General features: G+C 44.1%; 1 protein-coding gene across 1 annotated transcript in view; it reads left to right on the forward strand.

The window, feature by feature from the left end:
* The window catches only part of Nek10 (NIMA related kinase 10), a 180,826-nt gene that overhangs the window by 22,708 nt on the left and 138,842 nt on the right, over positions 1 to 19,276 (forward strand). The window contains exons 6-12 of the mRNA XM_051140001.1: positions 3,582 to 3,666; positions 7,123 to 7,164; positions 9,289 to 9,367; positions 10,405 to 10,472; positions 12,180 to 12,259; positions 13,371 to 13,457; positions 15,991 to 16,215. Of these exons, the coding sequence (XP_050995958.1) occupies positions 3,582 to 3,666; positions 7,123 to 7,164; positions 9,289 to 9,367; positions 10,405 to 10,472; positions 12,180 to 12,259; positions 13,371 to 13,457; positions 15,991 to 16,215 (666 nt within the window). The remainder of the gene's footprint in view (positions 1 to 3,581; positions 3,667 to 7,122; positions 7,165 to 9,288; positions 9,368 to 10,404; positions 10,473 to 12,179; positions 12,260 to 13,370; positions 13,458 to 15,990; positions 16,216 to 19,276) is intronic.

Below are 19,276 nucleotides of genomic sequence, written 5' to 3' on the forward strand. Positions count from 1 at the left end.
ATTTTCCCTTTCTTTTGGCACTGATGGCAGAAAGTGCCACCCTGAATAAAGGTGGTGGGATCTGAGCAGACCTAGTGTATTAATAGCGCCGTGAAAGCAGTGGCATAAGTTCAGTCACTAGAGACGTTAAATACTTGCCCGCTTATGAATTCACTCCTGCCCGGCTGTCATGTTGAGACAACCTCCAGGGAAGCGTTGTCATTGCAGGCACATGACTTTCCAGGGCTGCCTCCAAGGACCCATCTCTTGTTCCCATGGTAAATGTATCTGAAGTGTGCTTTCATCATATTCACAGGGCGCCCAAGCAAAGGGGACCCACAGTGACCGAGTCAGTCAAATAAAGGTGCAGCTCTCCATCTGTTTTCTCTGCAGTTCTCTGGCTACCCCGAGTCCTGTGTTTTCTAGTTCCCCCAACTCTCGGTGAGCAGAGGTGCGTGCAGTTCCCCACAGAGCCAGGGCTGCATCCCCCGTGGCCCATCTGTCCTCCTGGGGCTGCCAGGCTAGGAGCCTAAGAAGGCCTCCTTCTGAGGTCATTCTCAGGGGAGGTGCAGAACCCAAGGACTCAGCCATCAGGAATCCTATTTACAATAGCAGGGCAATAACTATGAGAAATATTAATAGCCTTGGGCTTCCGTCCCAAAATTGCAAAGCAAACAAAACAAAACAAATGTCCTTTGCCTGGAACAGAACTTTCGGCCCAGACCCTTCATTTGGTCAGACTCCATTAAGAGTGAAAACTAAAGTCCACATTGTCATTTTAGTTCTTTTTGTTTTTCTGTGGAATAAAGAGAAAAACAGACCTTTAAATATGTATTTTAATGTGGGGAAAAAAAAAAAAAACCACAGGAAAGGTCACAGACTTTCCTGTGAAGACTGTCTGTGGCTGACAGGAAGAAAGCTGAGGAAGATTCCTGTGCACGTGTCTGTAGCGCAAAGCCTGTTCCCCTTAGATACTGAAATGCTATTAGCATTCACTGGCATCAGGTTGCCCATGGCTGTTGCAGCTGTTGTCAGTGACTGTTCTTTCCCTGGGGAGGGAAGAGGGTCTTTGATCTGGGAGCCATTGCCCTGTACCCTCTTCAAAATAAGAGTATTAGAATCACCATAGTTTTTTTTGCAGGTGTCCTAACATTTTTCCATGTTTGCACCAGTGGAGAGTCTGGAGTGTGCTACACCATAGCACTGTGGCCACTGTGGCATCACATGTGCTCAGCAAATGCTTTACACTGAGCTATACCAACTTCAGAAACAACTGCTTTGGAAATTAATTTTTAACTTAACATACAAAGTAATTGGTATCATTCTGTATTTCCATGCTTCATTCTGATTCATTTCCCTCAAGCCCCTTTTTACTTCTTATTTTGAGACAGTCTCACTAAATTGCCCAGGCTGTCTTTGAACTTGCTCCGTACTCCAAGTTTGTAATCCTCCTGTCTCTACCTCCCAAGTACCTGGATGACAGGCCTGTGCTGGGAGAGTTCTGCCTAGAAGGCAGTCCAGGGTTGAGTACTGTTTTTGTTTTACCAAAGAAACTGGGCTGTGCCCCACAGCACAAGGGCCACTGATAGAGCGCCTGCTCTGGATGGGGCCATGTGGTTGTTGGCAGTGGCTTTGGGCAGCTGCCAGAGCCTTGGTGATGGTAGCAAGAGTAATTCCTAGTGAGTGGTGGTTATGGGTCTTCCCTTCTGCACCTGTGTGCTGGGAACATGACTGCAGGGAGCACGCAGACCTTCCTGGGGAATAAAGCTATGGGTCTAGTGCCTGCCACCCTCCATTTCACCAGTTGGAAGGAATGGTGAGTGGGGTTGCCAGGGAATGGGGGATGGGTGCCTAGTGCAGCCACCACAGATGTTACCCTGACCCATTCACTTACTAAGCTGTTAGATGTGCAGGTTTTGGGGAAGAGTTGACCTCCTCAGTGCTACAGAGAAAACAAATGGGAGTCTTATCTCTAGAGCCCAGGAATAGTTTAGGACACACAGGGGCACAGTTGGCTTGAGTAAATGTTCCATATACCAGGGGTAGCTACAGTACTGTGGCATTGCCTTATGCACAGCCAGGTGAATGACATCATTACTGTAGTCTGAAATAGTCCTGCCATTTCCCCGTTTCCCTTGGCTAAGGACGGAATTGCAGACCCTTTGTGTTTCAGGCCTTTGCTGATATGGGCACCATGAATGATTATTGTTGGACTAGCTTGCAGGGCAGTATGAGACATGCGTCACCAGGCTGGACTTGACTTCTATGGACAATGCCAGGCTATGCTTATAATAGCGAGATCTGGGACAGGCCAGTGGTTAGCGTTCTTCATCTCAGGGGCGATCTGGGCTGTTTGGTCACTTCTGCACTAAACATGCTCTGTGGTTAGGACAGTATAAGCCATGGGAGTCTTGGTGTTGAAAAGCCACAGAAGGCTACCACTGGGAAGCACCTTTGGCTCTGGCTCAAAGACATCCTGTGACATGGGATGGAAGGGAACAAGGGACTATGGCAGGAGCTGGGCTTAGGCTTAGAGGCACATGGGAAGACACTGCAGAGCCTTGTGAGCGAGAGCATGGGCTGGGAGATTTTCATTCTGAAGGGGTGGGTGCTAATGAGGTGGGTGCTGATTGGGGGTGAGTGGGAAGCAAGGGAGGCTTGCTTCAGTCACATTTTCTGCCAGCTCAAGGTGGCAGAGTGGTAAAGCACACGCTCTCTGATACCCAGCAGGACTTGAAGAACAGAGACTATTCCAGAATGAGAGAACAGCCAGGGAACTTCTGTCCTTTTCCTTCTGTTCTAACCACAAAGGTGGTGGGCTGCTGTTGAGGCTGCTGCTGCTGCTGCTCCTCCTCCTGCCATTGCTGGTACTGCTGCTGTTGCTTCTGCTGCTGCTAGTTTGGTTGTTGTTCTGAGAAGGTCTCAATGTAGCTCAGGCTGGTCTTGAACTCAATATATAGCCAAGGATGTCCTTAAACTCAAAATCCTTCCAAGCTCTAGGCTCTTCAGTATCTACCACTATGCCTGGCTCAGAAATGGTATAAAGACAGGACAGTGTAGGATTCTTGTTGTTAGCCCAGGTTGATCTTGAATCTAAGATGCTTCTTCTTCTTCTCAGCCTTCAGAGTTCTGGAATTTGAAGATCAAGGCCAGCCTGGGCTACAGAGTGAAACTCTATCTCACAGTGGTTTGTTTTCTTGTTAGGTTTTTTTTCCCCCACTCAGTACCTGCATGCAACTTTTTCAAGTGGACATTAAATCTTTATAGCATTTATACTTATATTGATACTTATTAACTGGACCTCATTATTGTAAGTCTTAGCTCTTCATTTTGATTTAGGGACACCATGAAGTTTTACTAAGTCAGTGTGAGTGCTCTGGTCCACATTTCTTTGGTGCATGCTTGGACCACACTGGTAAAGATGGTTTCTGTGTATTTTGCATTGGTGTGGGTCAAGGGAAAAATACCAAGTCATAATCTATTACAAAGGAACCTGGGGTGGACCCCTGGCCCTATTCATAGCCTTCACCTTCCTCCATAGCTGTGTGCTGCCTGTGAATTGTCTAAACACCAACACACTCTGTTTTGTTTTCTTCTTTCAGAGAGTGGGTTGACCGAGCTCCATCCATCCATTTTCTGAGAGTGTTAATTTGTCTGAGGCTGCTAATGAGGGATCCGTGTTATCAGGTTGGTTGGAAAACTGTTCTTCACCTGTAATAAAAGTTAAAAACACAGTGGGCTTTTCTTTGGAGTGAACCACATTAATGTTTCCTTCACAAGTCAGGACCTTCCAAATGTGGCACACAGCTCACCAGCTGTTTGAAAAGCCTAAGAGGGAGTGATTTGCAGGCTAGCACATCTGCTTGTTTATAATGAATTGTATTTTAAACTGCTCCTCAAGTTTGCCTTGAATAGCAAGGGCTTAGTGTGTTAACGGTAAGATTTTTAAAGATTGGCCTATCCCAGGAATCTGGGACAGACGCTTAGCCTTTCTAGCCTGGCTTGGAGGTAGGAAGGGAGCTGCAGAGTGCTGAGGTGGCCAGGTTCCCCATGCTTCTGAAGTGTCTAGAAGTGTTTCTGAGCTGTGGGTCTGTGGGTAGGCAATGAGAGTGTCAGCTCCTCTCGGAAATGAGGCTGTTTGCTGGGCTGACACTGCATGAGCTGCCTCACAGCTGCGTCCATTCAGCCGAGCTAATAGCTCAAGCACAACTGTTACTTGCACACACTGTTGATCTTTTTCTTTCTTTTTTTAATCTTCCAAAGGATCTTGTTTTATGCTGAGACCTTATAAACCACCGGAAAACTCACACCACCTAGGCTCTTATGGTAGATTCAGTTTTATTGGCAGAGTCTTACTGAGTCCAGAATGTTCTCTTTCACTTCCCCAGTCATCACCATCCTAGTCCCAAATTTAGGACTAAAACAAAAATGTGTCTTGCCTGACTGGGCTGTTCTGGGGCTCTTTGTCACCATCTGTCTTCTGTTTAGAGGCTGCACACTCTTCTAAACTGGCCTTGTGCTGTTAAAGCCAATGGCTACCCTTCACATGTGTTGTCAGGACATCCACCAAACAGTGTTCTGTCCTGCTTGCCCACAGTCCCATGAGCTACTGTGTAGAGCTGGGCAAACCCTGCTGCTTTTCAGTGCTGCTTCTGCCAAGCAATGTGAGTGCCGCATTTGGTTTTTCCTGTCAGGCCGTGCTGATCACTCCCACTTCATCAGTGCTAGCCCCTCATTTCCTTTTGGATAAGTCTCACTTGGGATTAAAGACACCAAATGCACAGTATTAAAGAGTCTTTAAGGAGGAGCAGCCAGTCTCAGACTTCCAAGATATCAGTATAAGTTTTACTTCAGAATACCTTGTTTTCTGAGAAAAGTGGTGAATCTGTTGGTCTGCTTTTTTCCCCCTTTTGGTTTTTCTAGACAGGGTTTCTCTGTGTAGCTTTGGCTGTCTTAAACTCCCTTTGTAGACCAGGCTGGCCTCAAACTCACAGAGATCCACCTGCCTCTGCCTCCAAAGTGTTGGAGTTAAAGGCATGCGCCACTACACCTAGCCCTCAGTTGGCCTGCTTTTAAGGCATGGCCATTGTTTATGTTGTCTTTGATTGATTGGCAGAAGGTAGATTATACTCCTCTTTAAAGCAAAGAATGCAGTGACTACTTTGTTTATGATATTTTGATACAAGTGTCCCTGGTTGACAGTCTTTCCATAGAAGGGGATTCTCCCGAGCCTCCGCTCCTGGCATACCTCCTACACAGAAGACTGTGTGCTCTGCCAGTTGTATAACACTTTGAGTTGCCAAGAATTCTTGGCCAAAATCACAAGGCCATGCTAGGGATTACTACAATGTACTGGGTGATCGTCAGCAAGCCTTTGTCAGGACTGCACTTTCCTCTACTCTCATCAAGTCAGCGTGCAGGTCTAGCGTGCAGCTCTAAACCAGCTCCACTTTTCTTGCCCTGTCCTGTCCATGTCCTTATACAATCACATCATGAGTTTTGTGGAGGAGCCCCCAGCTGAGCGGCTGAGAGTGTTCTTACTTTCGTAGTTATTTGAAATATTTGGATTGTCTTGTATCTTCCCCGCCCCCTTCCTTCAGTAATGTCCCTTTTGACCGGGTTTTATTTTTTTCTTCTACCTGTCCTCTTTCTTACGGTGCTTTCTCTTCTGTTTCTCTTTATCACAAAATTATCTTTTCTCTTTTTTGCTTTTATTCATTCTTCTTGTTTTTGTTTTTGTTTGTTTGTTTGTTTGTTTTTCTAAGTCAAAATTTCACTATGCAGCCTAGACTGGCCTTTAACTCAGAATCCTCCTGCCTTGAGATCTGGAGCCCTGGGCTTAGAGACATGCACTGTATATTACCTAGATCCTGGAAAGCATTCTTTTCTTGGGTCAGCTGTCCAGGTCTTCTTACCTTTCTGACTGTACTTTTTTTTTTTTTAAACCTTTAAAAATGCGGCCCATACTTATGCAGTGTGTGTGGATGTAGTGAGGGTAATTAACAGAGCACATGTGGAGGTCAGGAGGAAGCTCTTGGGAATTGTTCTCTCCATCCACCATCTGGGTCCCTGGAATGGTACCCAGGTCATCAGGCTTGGCAGCAGATGCCTTCATCAGTGACACACCCTGTGACTTCACTTCGTAATGAATCAGGCTACCTTCCCAACCCAGTTTCTTCCACCAAGTCTATATACCGCAATACTTACACACTGAACTTAGCGTACCATCTTTGCTCTGGACTCCAGTTAGCCAGCCAGCCATGTGCAGCCAGGCCTCCTTCTTTGACTTAGATGATGTACAGACTTGCCTGCTAACATGGGGAGGCTTAGGTAAATGTTTAGTGGGCTCCCAACTGAAAGAAAGGTAGGAAAGAACAGAGAAACCATTTTTAGAGGTATAATTATTGAGAATATTTTTGTGGCTGGAGGATTTGTCAGATTTTAAGCACAGACAGAGTCCTCCGCAGGATAAATGTTCACCTAAGCTAATTATAGGAGTCTTCAAACACTCTTCGTCAGAGGTAAGAGCAGATTTTAAAAGCCTCCAAGCTGCAGATGCACTAGAAATAATGGGAAGAGGTGCTGGTGGGAGGGGCTTTATTGATGTCCCTTGACCACATGGTAGCAGGGATAGCACCACATTTGTTTGTGGCTTTGCTGCTCTCAAGAACCCTCCCTCTCACCTAGCACCTGAGTGCTATTTGCCTCATCCTATTTTTAAATCTTGGCTTCTCCAGAATGTTCTCTCCCTTGTTCCATCGTTGCTTGTAATGCCTGAGCTGCTGACATCACCACCTGCCATTTGCTGCTGCTGCTGCTTATCCACGAGTTTATATTTTTAGCCTTGGGCATTTCCCAAGCCTAACTTTTATTTTTTAATAAGAAGCAGCACAGAGAATGGAAGGCAGGCTACAAAAAGGGGGTTTTGTTTGCTTGTTTGCTTGTTTTTTTTAAATATCAAGAAATATAGCTTTAATATTCATTAACAAATTATCTTCAGTATGAAATGACAAATACTAAAAAGTCTTTGTTTATTTTAGAACTTGAAGATACAATGAAGCATCAAACAACTTATTAAAGGTGTCATTTGTAAAATATGTGCCTGTCCTCCTTCAACATGCTCTAATGCTTTTATTTTATTAGGAAATACTCCATAAATTGGGAGGGATTGAAGACCTAGCTCAGGTAAGATCGCTTCTGTCATAACTGGTCTCGCCTTTACATTCTGGCTTAAGTTCTAGTCAAGGATCACCTAAGCATGCAAAAGTGGCCTAAGCTGGGTGCATGGTTCTCTCCAAGTATTCATCCTTAACATGCCGTGTCTCAGGTTAGACATAAGTGCAGTAGACAAAGCATGGCCTCCCCAGTTTGTCTTCAGAAGACAGGAAGGGGATTTGCTCGTGTTTGAGTTCAACTCATAAGCTGCTAAAGCTCAAGGCACTGAGCAAACTCTGTGTCTTGTGTCTGCTGCCTGCTGGAGTAGGAGCATATTGGGTTGAGAAATGTGACCCAAAGACATGACAAGATGACTGTCATCATTATATGCATTGGCTGGCCAGTTCACCTCCCATGGGGTGCAAAATATTCACCCTCTACTAAGTATTCATAAGTTGAAGATAATGTAATAATATATAATATAATGTAATATAATATAATATAATAATTTCAGGGCTTTTTCATTGAAAAAAGTTTTATAACAAATTAATTTACAAGCCTCATGTCTTATAGTATCTTAAATTATACTAGGAGGAATGACAAACAGGTGAGCAGTTATTCAACAACTTGGCTTATTAAGAGAACAAAACAGAATTTCAGTGATATCATTGAGTTGGAGTGGCCCAGTCTCCTAATACCTATGACATTTATTTATTCAGTTTAGTTTCAGTTTTTTATCTTTTCAGGGTAAGAAATCAGACAAGTACACCACCACCAAACTCTATCCCAGCCTTTATATTTACTTACTTACTTTTTAAAAAAAACTTTTGTTATGGATCTTCCTGTGGCGCTGAGGCTGCTTCAGACTTGCAGGCTTCTTACCTCATCCCCTCTAGTAGCCAATGACAGGTATATACACACCCTGCTATTTTGTTTCTGTATTTATTTTACTTATTTATTCTTCTATGAGAAATAGTCTCACCGTGTACCCTGTGCCAGACTAAAGCTTCTAAATGACCAGCTTTAGCCTCGTGAGTGCTGGGATTATAGTTCTGTATCACCAGCAAAGAGTGTTTTATGATAAATTCAGTCTTGAAAACCATATTCTGAGTGATTACTAGAAGGTTACACCCAGTGGAAATGTTATGGTTTGGACGTGAAATTCCCCGTAGACTCTCCTGTATTGATACTTAATACATAACTGTGGTGCTATGTGAGGAGTTAGCAGAAACCCTGAGAGTTAGGGACTAGCCAGAAGAAGTAGGTCACTGACTTGCCACAGAAAACTACCTGTCCCTGGTCCCATCCTGTTATTCTTTCTGCTGCTGTGAGTTGGGCATCTTTTCTCTGCCTGACCTCCTTTAAGTTTGTTTCTCTCAGTGTTTGTCACAGCTGTACCTGAACACAGTCATCTTAAAGTCCAGGCAAGGTGATCCATGTTCAGTTTTTAAAAAGAAATTTAATTGAAGATTTACCTCACTATATGAAGTGAATGTCCGTATGTTGTAAGTGATATTATCACTTTAACTCTTGCTCTGGTATTGAGTGTGCCTTTCTGAGCCTATTTCTTAGTTATTGACAGTAGGGAATTATCAGATATAGTTTTTTTTTTATTTTTGTTTTTTTGTTGGTTTTGAGACAGGGTTTCTCTGTGTAGCCTTGGCTATCCTGAAACTTACTCTGTAGACCAGGCTGTCCCCAAACTCACAGAGATCTACCTGCCTCTGTATCCCTGAGTGCTGGCATTAAAGGTGTGCGCCACCACCACCCAGCTATCAGATATCTTATTTCATTCCTATTACTAGTTTCTGTATATATACTGGTTAAATATAATTTGAGATATTATAAAATGTAAACGTATATAGTATGCTAAATTTTGCTGCAAGGTAAATTAAAGAATCAAATTACCCTGTATATTTTACATAAATTACACCATGAAATTATTCAGTAAGTCATTTTGAAATTTTTGAGAGCTTTCAGAAGTCCTTTAACTTTTTGGGCATTCTGGGAAACCCACTTATTCTGAAACCTTGTATCCTGCTCTTGAGTGCTACAGGCTCAAGAAGACTGAGCAGTAGTTGGTTAACCTCTTGCCCTGGGGCTCATCTTAAGACCTGCACTCTGACTGGCTTGTTGGATTGCTCTTTCGTGCAGTACATGGAGATTGTGGCCAACGAGTACCTGGGTGATGCTGAGGAGCAGCACTGTGTGGACAAGCTGGTCAACATGACGTGTAAGCATGGTTGCCAGGCCACAGCTAACCTTGTGGACTTGCTGGGGTGGGAGTGTGATGTTCTCAGCAGGAGAACACCTGCTGTTCTTACTGGTGCTTCCGTCACACGGTGTGCACATTTGTGCCAGCTGATGGCTGTGGTAGCACATGTCCCCATGTCTCCCCATGCCAGCTCTTTCTTTGGCAAGCACATTTGTTCAAGAACGAAGTCTTCCATGCCAGCAATGTCTGGTGTAGAGTTCTATCTTCCACGTTCTGTGAGAACATCAGGCTTCAGTATTTTACCTCTAAAATTTGGGTACTAATTATACCTAGCTCAGATGATTTGGACTACTCAAATGATGAAAACAAAACCAAAAAACACAAACAAAACTACTGGGAATCTCACCTGAGGACAGGAAGCGGAAGCTTCTCTTCCTGCCTCTTCTCCTGCTTGTCCCCCACCCCTCCCCTCCACCTTGCAGTCCCTCCATCTCCACCTTCCTCTTTCCTCTCCCCCACCCCTTCCAGTCCCTCTAGGTGTGGCAAGCCACAGGCTTCCTGTTGCTCGGGGTGCCAGCTCAAGCCCATTGTCTTTGGGTGGACAGACTGGTTTCCCATGCTTGCTGGCTGGGCACACACTGGCTCTCATGGCTAGGGGAGATGCCAGGCACCAGGGAGTTACTTTGTGGGCAGATCTCTCAGTGTAGGAACCTTCCCAGGTTTTACATCCTGCCCAGCCTTCCTTCTCTTTGTAAGTTGGGATATTTATGAGCAGGGTCTCTTAAGTACATGCCCTAACCTTCTAATAAGGATCAGGAACCTGTTCAACTTTAAATCCACGGGGAGCCTGCTTTCATGATCATTTCATATTTACTATACCAGATGAGCTCCTAGAGTTGAAATATGCAGTGGTGTCCTCCATTGCTCCTTTTGTGGGTCTGCATTCCCAGTTTCCCTTTCTCCACTTTCCCATCACTTCTGAGGACCCAGAATGTCATGGCTGTTGCCTCTTTTAGTCTCTGGATCTCCCTTTGAGTTATTTCTTTCTTTAATAGATATTTTTCAAAAACTCGCTGCTGTGAAAGACCAAAGAGAATGGGTCACTGCAAGTGGAGCCCACAAGGTGAGTGGCCCCCAAAGAGCCTGAGCTCCACACAGCCCTGGGTGGCATCAGTTCACAAACCCAAGTTCAGAGCCTGAGATCCAAGCCACATGTCATTATGTGCCGTAAAACTGTTCACCCAGCCTAAAATGATGACTTTCCTACTTATCTTCTTATGTTCTTTACCAACACAAGGAATAAATAAATGGTACAGTGTATGAAGGTTTTAATTTTTCTATTCCATTTAATTCCAGTTGAGTGCATTACTTAACTTTAATGTTGTAAATAGAATGGAGCTGTTTATTTAAAACACACGCATGAAATTCAGCAAATAAAATATGTATGTTTACCTACAAACAAAGCTCATTCATCCTGTAGGGTTTTATTAGTTAGGATCACATGGAAGCGCCATTGTCTGTAAGTCACAGTTGAATGTAGCAATTTCATGAGATGCAGCCTCATGAGGGAGATGGATCACATATTCATCATAAGGGTCTGGAGCTGTGGCTCAGAGAAAGCATTTGCTCAATATGCCTGGTATCCTGGGCTCTGCAGTCTCAGCAACACTGCACATGCATGCATGTATGCACACACACACAGGCACATGTGTGCATTCACCTTAAAATGAGGAAATGGAGGTTTAATTGCAACATCTATATTTTTCCAATATTTAATAGACAGATATATAGACCTGATTTTAATAACCTGTTGAGCCCTCCTATCTCAGGAAGCCACTGTGTGTATGTATGTATGTATGTATGTATGTATGTATGTATGTATGTATATATATATATATATCTGATCTCAGCTGCCTAAAAATGATAACTTATACTGCTTATGGTCTAGGGGGAGAGTCTAGTTGATGCTCAGCAGTTTTTACTTCAACAGACAGTAATTTCAGTGGCATTGCTTAAGATTTGATGAAAAAGGAACAGTAAGTTGTTAAGGTGGCTTGGCGAAAGTTTTGAAGATGAGGTGTGTAGAACTGAAGCTTGTGAAACACATCAGGTGATGGTGGGAGTGAGGAGGGAGTCAGAGAGAGAGAGAGGATAACGTCAGAGAGGAAGTATAAAGGGCATGCATAGGATGGGAACAGAAACCCATCACAGCAGTCATGTCACAGATTGCAGCTCTGAGGGGAGTGTGCTGGGCAAGACCATCTTGGGGGGCAGGGGTCTGCGCCCTGAAAACTAGGAGAAAGAGGATTCACATGAATGAAGAGTCATTCCTTTCTAAGGAGAGCCATGAGGTGTTAAGCAATTTGGTCTTAGTTATGAAAAGGTTATGGTTTTAATGGTTTGCAACCTATGGGGCTGTGACCCCTTTGAGGTTGGATGACCCTTTCACAGGGGGGTCACATATCAGACATTTGCATTATGATTCATAACAGTAGCAAAATTAGGGTTATTAGGTAGCAGTGAAATAATATTATGATTAGGGGTCACCACAACAGGAAGAACTGTATAAAAGGGGTACAAAATTTGGAAGATTGAAAACCACTGGTTTATAAAAACTCTCAATACCACTTTAGTAGGTAACATTAGAAAGAAAACAATTAATTATAAAATTATCTATATGTTTTTTACTTGTGCACATATATATTTTTAATTGAGCAAAAGGGAAAAAATCCAGAAAAAAAATAGGAAAAGATCAGTGTCTGTGATCTTTAGAAACATTCAGGAAGCTTCTGGGACTTCTGTAATTATGTGTTCTTTTTCATTTTTTCAGACATTAGTGAACTTACTTGGTGCCCGAGACACCAATGTTCTACTGGGTACTCTTCTGGCACTGGCTAGCTTGGCAGAGAGGTAAGTGTATCTCAGTATGCTTCACAGGGTGGATGCTGCATCAGAATGGATGGAGAGATGCAAACATACAGGCTGACATGATGCCTGCTCAGTCAAAACCTGGGGTGGGAGGCACATGGGAAACAGCATATGTTGAAGGGTCACCTGCTTAGGAAGCATAATTGAAAATCAAAATTAGAAAGGGAATTTTCCTTTTTTCTCCTCCAAGACTGAGTTTCTTTGTGTAGCCTTGGCCATTCTGGACTTGCTTTGTAGACCAGGCTAGACTTGAACTTACAGAGATCCTCTTGCCTCTGCCTCCCTGAGTGCTGGGATTACAGGGGTGTGGATTTCCTTTTTTCTGACCTACAATGGACATCCCACTTGATCTCACTTTCAATTGCTGTTGGCCTCCTTCCCTTTGGCCTTCAGAACCACTGCATTTCTATGGCAGCTGAATCTCCCAGACTTTGTTTCTTCATTCTTATTTTACAGTCCTTGTAACATATAGGGCATTTTCAATGGTAGAAGTTGACTTTAAAAGGTTGTCCTTCTATAGTATCATTATTTTAAATGAAAGGGCTATAAATAGACTTTTCTGTAAATGAGCAGATCATTATGCTTTTGTGACTGGTATACGAGTCCTTGTTCCTCTGTGGTCTCTCCTCACAAGGTATCTAAATTACTTTCCTATTGCTGTGATAACACAGCATGACCAAGGTAAATTATAGAATAAAGAATTTATCTGGGGCTTATGGTTTTAGAGAGTGCATCTGTGATGTTAATTATGGTAGGGAGATGACAGTAGATAGGCAGGCATGGTGCTGGAGCAGTAACTGAGAGCTTGCATTTTGGGACGCAGCCATGAGATAGAATGAGTTAGCCGAGGCTTGCTTGAGTCTTTTGAAAGCCCAAAGTCTGTCCCCAGTAACACACCTTCTCCAGAAAGGCCACACCTCCTAATCGTTCCCAAACAGTTCTACTTATTGGAGACCAATTATTCAAACACATGTGCCTCTGGGGGCCAGTCTCATTCAAACTACCCCATAAAGCAGTATGACCCACTAATTTAAGAAAACGTGGCTGCAGTAGAATTTGTTTTTAGTAACTACTAATATTTGTGTCTTTGCAGTCCAGAGTGTAGAGAGAAGATCAGTGAACTCAACATCGTAGAGAGCCTACTGATGATTCTGCACGAATATGACTTACTCTCCAAAAGGTAGGGCCTTGTCCTCATGAAAATGCTTCCGTACTGGAACATGGGATTTGTAGTACATTACCAAAAGGTAGGGCCTTGTCCTCATGAAAATGCTCCCATACTGGAACATGGGATTTGTAGTACATTATATCTGTGTTCGTGGGCCATGCTCACTCAAACTTGGCTCCAAGAGGATATACTGTCTCTTGTTCTCTCTCTCTCTCTCTCTCTCTCTCTCTCTCTCTCTCTCTCTCTCTTATTTGTAGTAAAATACTTTCTTATTACATCATTATTTATATTAGTTGAATGGTGTGAATCAGCTTGGCAGTTCTTTTCCATTTAAGGCAGTATGATGCTGCTAGGAGGAAGGGGGATACAAATCCAATCATATAGTCTTATGATTGCATTATTTTTAGTTTTGTTGTTGGATTTATCTAGATATAAAGTTTAGGGGAAGAAACTTTAAGTTGGCTCTATTTTTTTTTATAGTAACTTCAGATTAATATGTGGAATAAGGGTAATTGCTAAAAGCCATTGTGTTTAAGGCAAGCAAGATAAGATGGCTGACTTGTGTTGTGATTACACGTTACAACTCACAACAGAAGCTGAAACAAAATGGGTTCCTTTCTGCTTAAGCTGATTGTTGCTTTGAAGGAGGAGTCTGTACAGGTGGTTGTTAGGTGTGTGTAGGCATGCTCTTCTGCATTATTTGGCATTTAAAACATAATTTTCTGAGAGGCCTGGAGTGTAGAAATCTTAAGCAATGGAGATCTGATATTTGCAATGCTTCCCCCCCCCCCTTTCAAAGCTGACCTTGACACTGTTTTACAAGAGTATTCTTGTAGACAAGAATCTGTGCTTTCAGACTTGATTATTTGAACTTGCTCAAGAGACAAGGTGGCAGACTCTATCACAGTTGAGTAAGACCAGAGTGTGCAGTGTGAGGTAGTGGAAGTCAGGGAGAACTCCCAGGGCCCTTGTAAGGACTGTGATGCCTGGGAAGATGCAGTCAACAAGGCTCAGAACAGAATAGAAATTCCTGATCAGAGTGAAGGGAGATAGATGAAAACATCTTGGCACAGAGTGGGTTGCAACATAGAGGCAGGCCCTGGGAGTGTGAGAGAATGTTCTGGCAGGCAATGCTGGGGCAAAGGACACAAAGTGTCTGAAACTAGAACAGTTCATGATAAGTCAAAAATGTAGCTAACTCTGTTCAGCTCTTGCTCTATGTCAGGACGTTCCCTGAGCCCTCCTAAGGCCTCATTTTGTCGACACAAAACTCTATTGTTCTTCATATTTTACAGATGAGGTAACAGAACCTGTTTATCCAGGTCTTTAGGATGGGATTGCATGGTGAGATGGTGTGGATTTTCACTTCTGCATTATGGGAACTCACAGAAAGAGGCAGGGTAGGAGTGGAGTGCTGAGATGCACTTTATACAAAGAGAGAATGTTTCTTGTAGAACGTTTGGGCCGATAAAGCATCCTGCTTCCCAAAGAAGATGCATCCTTTTTGTTTTGGTTTCAGACAGGTTTGGTGAGCAGCCTTCCCTAGGGTGGTCTTGTTATTACAGTGGTCCTCCTGTCTGCCTACAAAGTGCTGGGAAATGGGCTTGAACCACCACTCCCCACAGAGCAGAACATGTGTCCCTTACATCAGAGCTGGGAGGGGACAGGGGCTGGAGAGGGAGAGGAGCAGAGAGACATCCTTTGGGAATGCCATTGCAGAGGAGTGTGGGAACGTCAGCCCTGAAGAGTGTTTAGGAGAAAGGGGCAGAGCAAACACTCTGCTCTAGAAAAGAACAGACATGAAATTACTCTTCAGAAAATGAGCTTTATTAGGAGAGAGAGGACTACAGAGCCACTAGCCATGTCAGACTTTGAGGTAGAAGAGCAGACAGAGGAAGCATGATGAGGCTGTGAAGTAGGACAGCATCGTAGACATGATTAGCTTAATGTGAAGGTGGGAGAGATAGCCACCATTGACGTATGGTGTATGTGAGGGACTGAAGGGAAGGTAGGAGGTGTGGGAGGGGGAGGAGAGAGGGAGAGAGGGAGAGAAAGAGAGAGAGAGAGAAAGAGAGAGACAGAGAGAGAGAGACAGAGAGGGAGAGAGAGAGACAGAGAGAGACAGAGAGGAAGGGGAAGAGGGAGAAGGGAGAGGGACAGGGAGAGGGGTAGTGGGGGGAGGGAGAGGGAGAAGGAAAGGGAGAACTCTTGCATTTACACTTATCCCAGTTGTGAGTAGCATGGTTATAGCTAAAGGCAGATACAACATGGAGACTTCCTGATAGGATGGTAGGACATACAGACCAAAGAATTGGAGTCATGACAGACCATAGGGGAGGTGTGTCTGCTCTTAAAGTGGCAGGCCTTGATCTCACAGAGAGGCAGTTGGCAGAGGGGCTCATCCCCCACTCATGATCAGGAATCACAGGTGGGTAGAGCAGTGGCTCAAGCAATAGATCCCATGCCCCAGTGACAGCTCTGGTGTTAGTGTGATGTCACTGACGAGCAGCTGGTGTGATTCTCACCCTTGCTCCCCTCATACCAGACTCACCGCAGAGCTCCTGCGCCTGCTTTGTGCTGAGCCCCAGGTGAAGGAGCAGGTGAAACTCTATGAGGGCATCCCCATCCTGCTCAGTCTGCTCCACTCTGACCACCTGAAGCTGCTGTGGAGCGTCGTCTGGATTCTCGTCCAGGTGTGTGAGGACCCAGAGACCAGTGTGGAGATCCGCATCTGGGGTGGCATCAAGCAGCTCCTTCATATTTTACGAGGGTAAGTAGGGGCTTGGGTCTTAAAAAATAGTAGAATATTCTAGCATCTTTTTGTTTATTTGGTTGTTGTGTTGTGTTTTGGGACAGGGTCTCTCTACATATGCCTGGCTGCCCTGGAAATCACAATGTGGACCAGGTTGGCCTTGAACTCACAGAGATCCACCTGCTTCTGCCTCCCAAGCACTGGGATAAATATAGAGGCCTCCTGTCTTAGTTATGATTTTATTGCTGTGAAGAGGCATCATGACCATGACAGTTCTTATAAAGGAAACTATTTCATTGCAGCTGGCTTACAGTTCAGAGGTTTAGGCCAGTATCATCATGGTGGGAAGCATGGCAGCATGAAGGCAGGCATGATGCTGGAGAAATAGCTCAGAGGTTACATCTGAATCCACAGACATCAGGAAGAGAGAGACACTGGTCTTAGCTTGAGCATTTGAAACCCAAAGCCCACTCTCAGGGACACATTTCCTCCAATAAGGCCAAGCCTACTTTGACAAGGTCATATGTGCTAATCCTTTCAAACAGCACCACTACCTTTCAATAGCCACACTCCCTAGGAGTCATTTTGGGGGTCATTTTCATTCAAGCCCTCACATCTCCATACCCTCCTTCTAGGGGCTTCTATGCCATGAGCATAAAAAATGAGATGGTTTGTTAAAACAGATTGAAGTTGAAATTTCTTGGGTATATATTGCATTGTAACTATATTTTATGAATCAAATATCCTGAAGTATTGAGTAATAAAACATATGGGGCCATCTTTGTGAATATGCTATTCCTTAATATTATTATAGAGTATAATTAAGCCCAAAGGGTGCTAAGTCAGAGCAACAGGAAGATATTTCTGCTCAAGAGCTACCATAACACTTGTGATCCCTGGTCCATCAATAAAGCTGATTCCAAGCTCTAGAGCAATGGTTTGGTTCAACCATTTTAACATTACTGCAGATTATCAAATCAATATGAATAAAACCTTGTAAATAGAGCATGAGACTCTTAATCTCAGGGTCGTGGGTTCGAGCCCCACGTTGGACACCAGATGTTGGCTCTGTTTCTTAATAATTAAACTTTATTATACAACCCAACTAGCTTACACAAGAAGGAAAAAAGGTTAAAGGGACAAAAGAGTGAACCTTCCAGTATCCGTTCCATGGGACGGGTCCTTAGGTGTCTCTCTGGCCCGCATGCTGGCCCAGCCTGTTCGCTGCTCCACACGTGCTCAAGCCGGGGCTGAACCTGTTGTTCTCTCCTCCTCACCTGCCTGAGTCATGTGGGAAGGGCTGTCTCCTTCTCCCGTTGAGGGTCAATTAGAAAAACAATAGCCCAGGTGGGGTTCCCAGGTCTGCTTCCTGAATTCCAGGCCCAGGATGGCTCCACTCAGTCTGTCACAAGGTATTCATGGGGTGCCCCAAGGATAAAGCCCGCCAAGACTGCTTCCACCTGTGACAAAGCTTAATCCTTCCCACAGATTTTCTCTGGAAATATTTCAGAGCATTAGGAGAGACTGCAGAGATATGAACACTATGCTCCAGTAATGGTTTCTCTCATTGAAGAGTTTATAGCCTGCTGATCTCTTTGCTTTCACCAAAGCCTCACTTACTTGGAGGTATAGATGATAAATATTTCACCAGTTCTGTGACATAATAGACTGTTCCATGGGTCAGAATAACTGCAAAGGTTGTGTGTTCTTGTAGGATGACGGTGATGGATGGAGATATTCTTAGATACTTGCTATTTTTAAGTGATGGCTGGCATTCTATAGCAGTTAAGTATTATTTAGAGTTAATTATAACACAAGGCACTTTCTCCTCATTTGCTTAAGTCATAGGTTTTATATTGCTGATAGATAGGAGGTTTTTTTCATGTCTAAAGACTCAGGTTCCAACCTCAGGCATGGTATGGTGTTAGAAAACTTCTCCCTAAGAAGGTGATATATGTCAACTCTTATTGGGTGTTTAATGTATCTGGGAATGTGGAAAAACTTATTCCCAGCTGGGTAAATAGTCTTCTCAGGCTGCTGGCTGCTCTTGGCCACCTGGGGTAGGTGCTAGAGGAGAAGCTCCTTGGTGGCTGGAGGCTCTAGTGTTAACAGGCTCTTATCTCAGGGCAGTTTTCAGGAAACCCACTTAGGCCTGAACACCTGCAGCCTCCAACAACAGGCAGGTTTCTGATCAGGCACAGCGATCACCACAGAGAGTTCCGAGATAATTGTGTCCACAGATAAGACCATCAAAGGAACGGTTCCTTACCCCAGCTCGTGACAGAAAGAACAGAATGACCCAGATAGCACCAAGGGAAGACGGGAAGATTCTATTTGTGTTATGTGTGAGAACGTACAGACCTGAACAGCTGATGCCATGAGAAGTAAATAAATAAAGTAACCATATAAACCAAAGGGGAACAAAACAGTCAACAGACAGAGAGTCTGTGGTGGGAAGCTGTGCACCCAGGACACGGCAGACACATTGCAGAGCATGGATTTGTGAGCTGTGGTTGAAACTGAGTAATTGAACTGGAGCAGGGAGGAAGTCACACAGCCGAGATGGAAAATGAGGCCTTGAGTGATGACCACAGCCCTGAAGACTGACCAGAAGCTCAGAACAGCCCTGAACCTGAACTTAGCAAAAGAGAGGGCAAGCTTTAAAAATGTGATTCTGGCCAGAGCGAAGAGAAGGAGGAAAGCAACAGAAATGGCTGACAGGGCCAGGGTGCCCCCAGCAATGAAGGCGGGGCTCCAAGTTGTGCTCATGGGGACCCCTGGGATGAGGAGTCCAAAAGGCAATGCAGTTTGAAGATTCAGCAGCGTTAGCTTTCACTAAGAGGAACTCAGAGGCATCCTGGCTGAGATTCACCCACACAGACTGCAGTGCCCCAAGAGGAGAGGCATGGGAGTGCCGAGGAAGGTTAGGCAGGGTCTCACACCAAGCTTGGTTCTAACTGAATTTGGAGCTGAAGCCATTAAGACCATTGAAAGCCTATGACCTCAAAGAGGCAAAGATTTCTACTTATTTGTTTGTTTATTTACTATACAAAATAGGAGTTTGTTATGATATTTTCAT

The sequence above is a fragment of the Acomys russatus genome, chromosome 3 (assembly GCF_903995435.1).
Source record: "Acomys russatus chromosome 3, mAcoRus1.1, whole genome shotgun sequence".
Classification (NCBI taxonomy): Eukaryota; Metazoa; Chordata; class Mammalia; order Rodentia; family Muridae; genus Acomys; species Acomys russatus.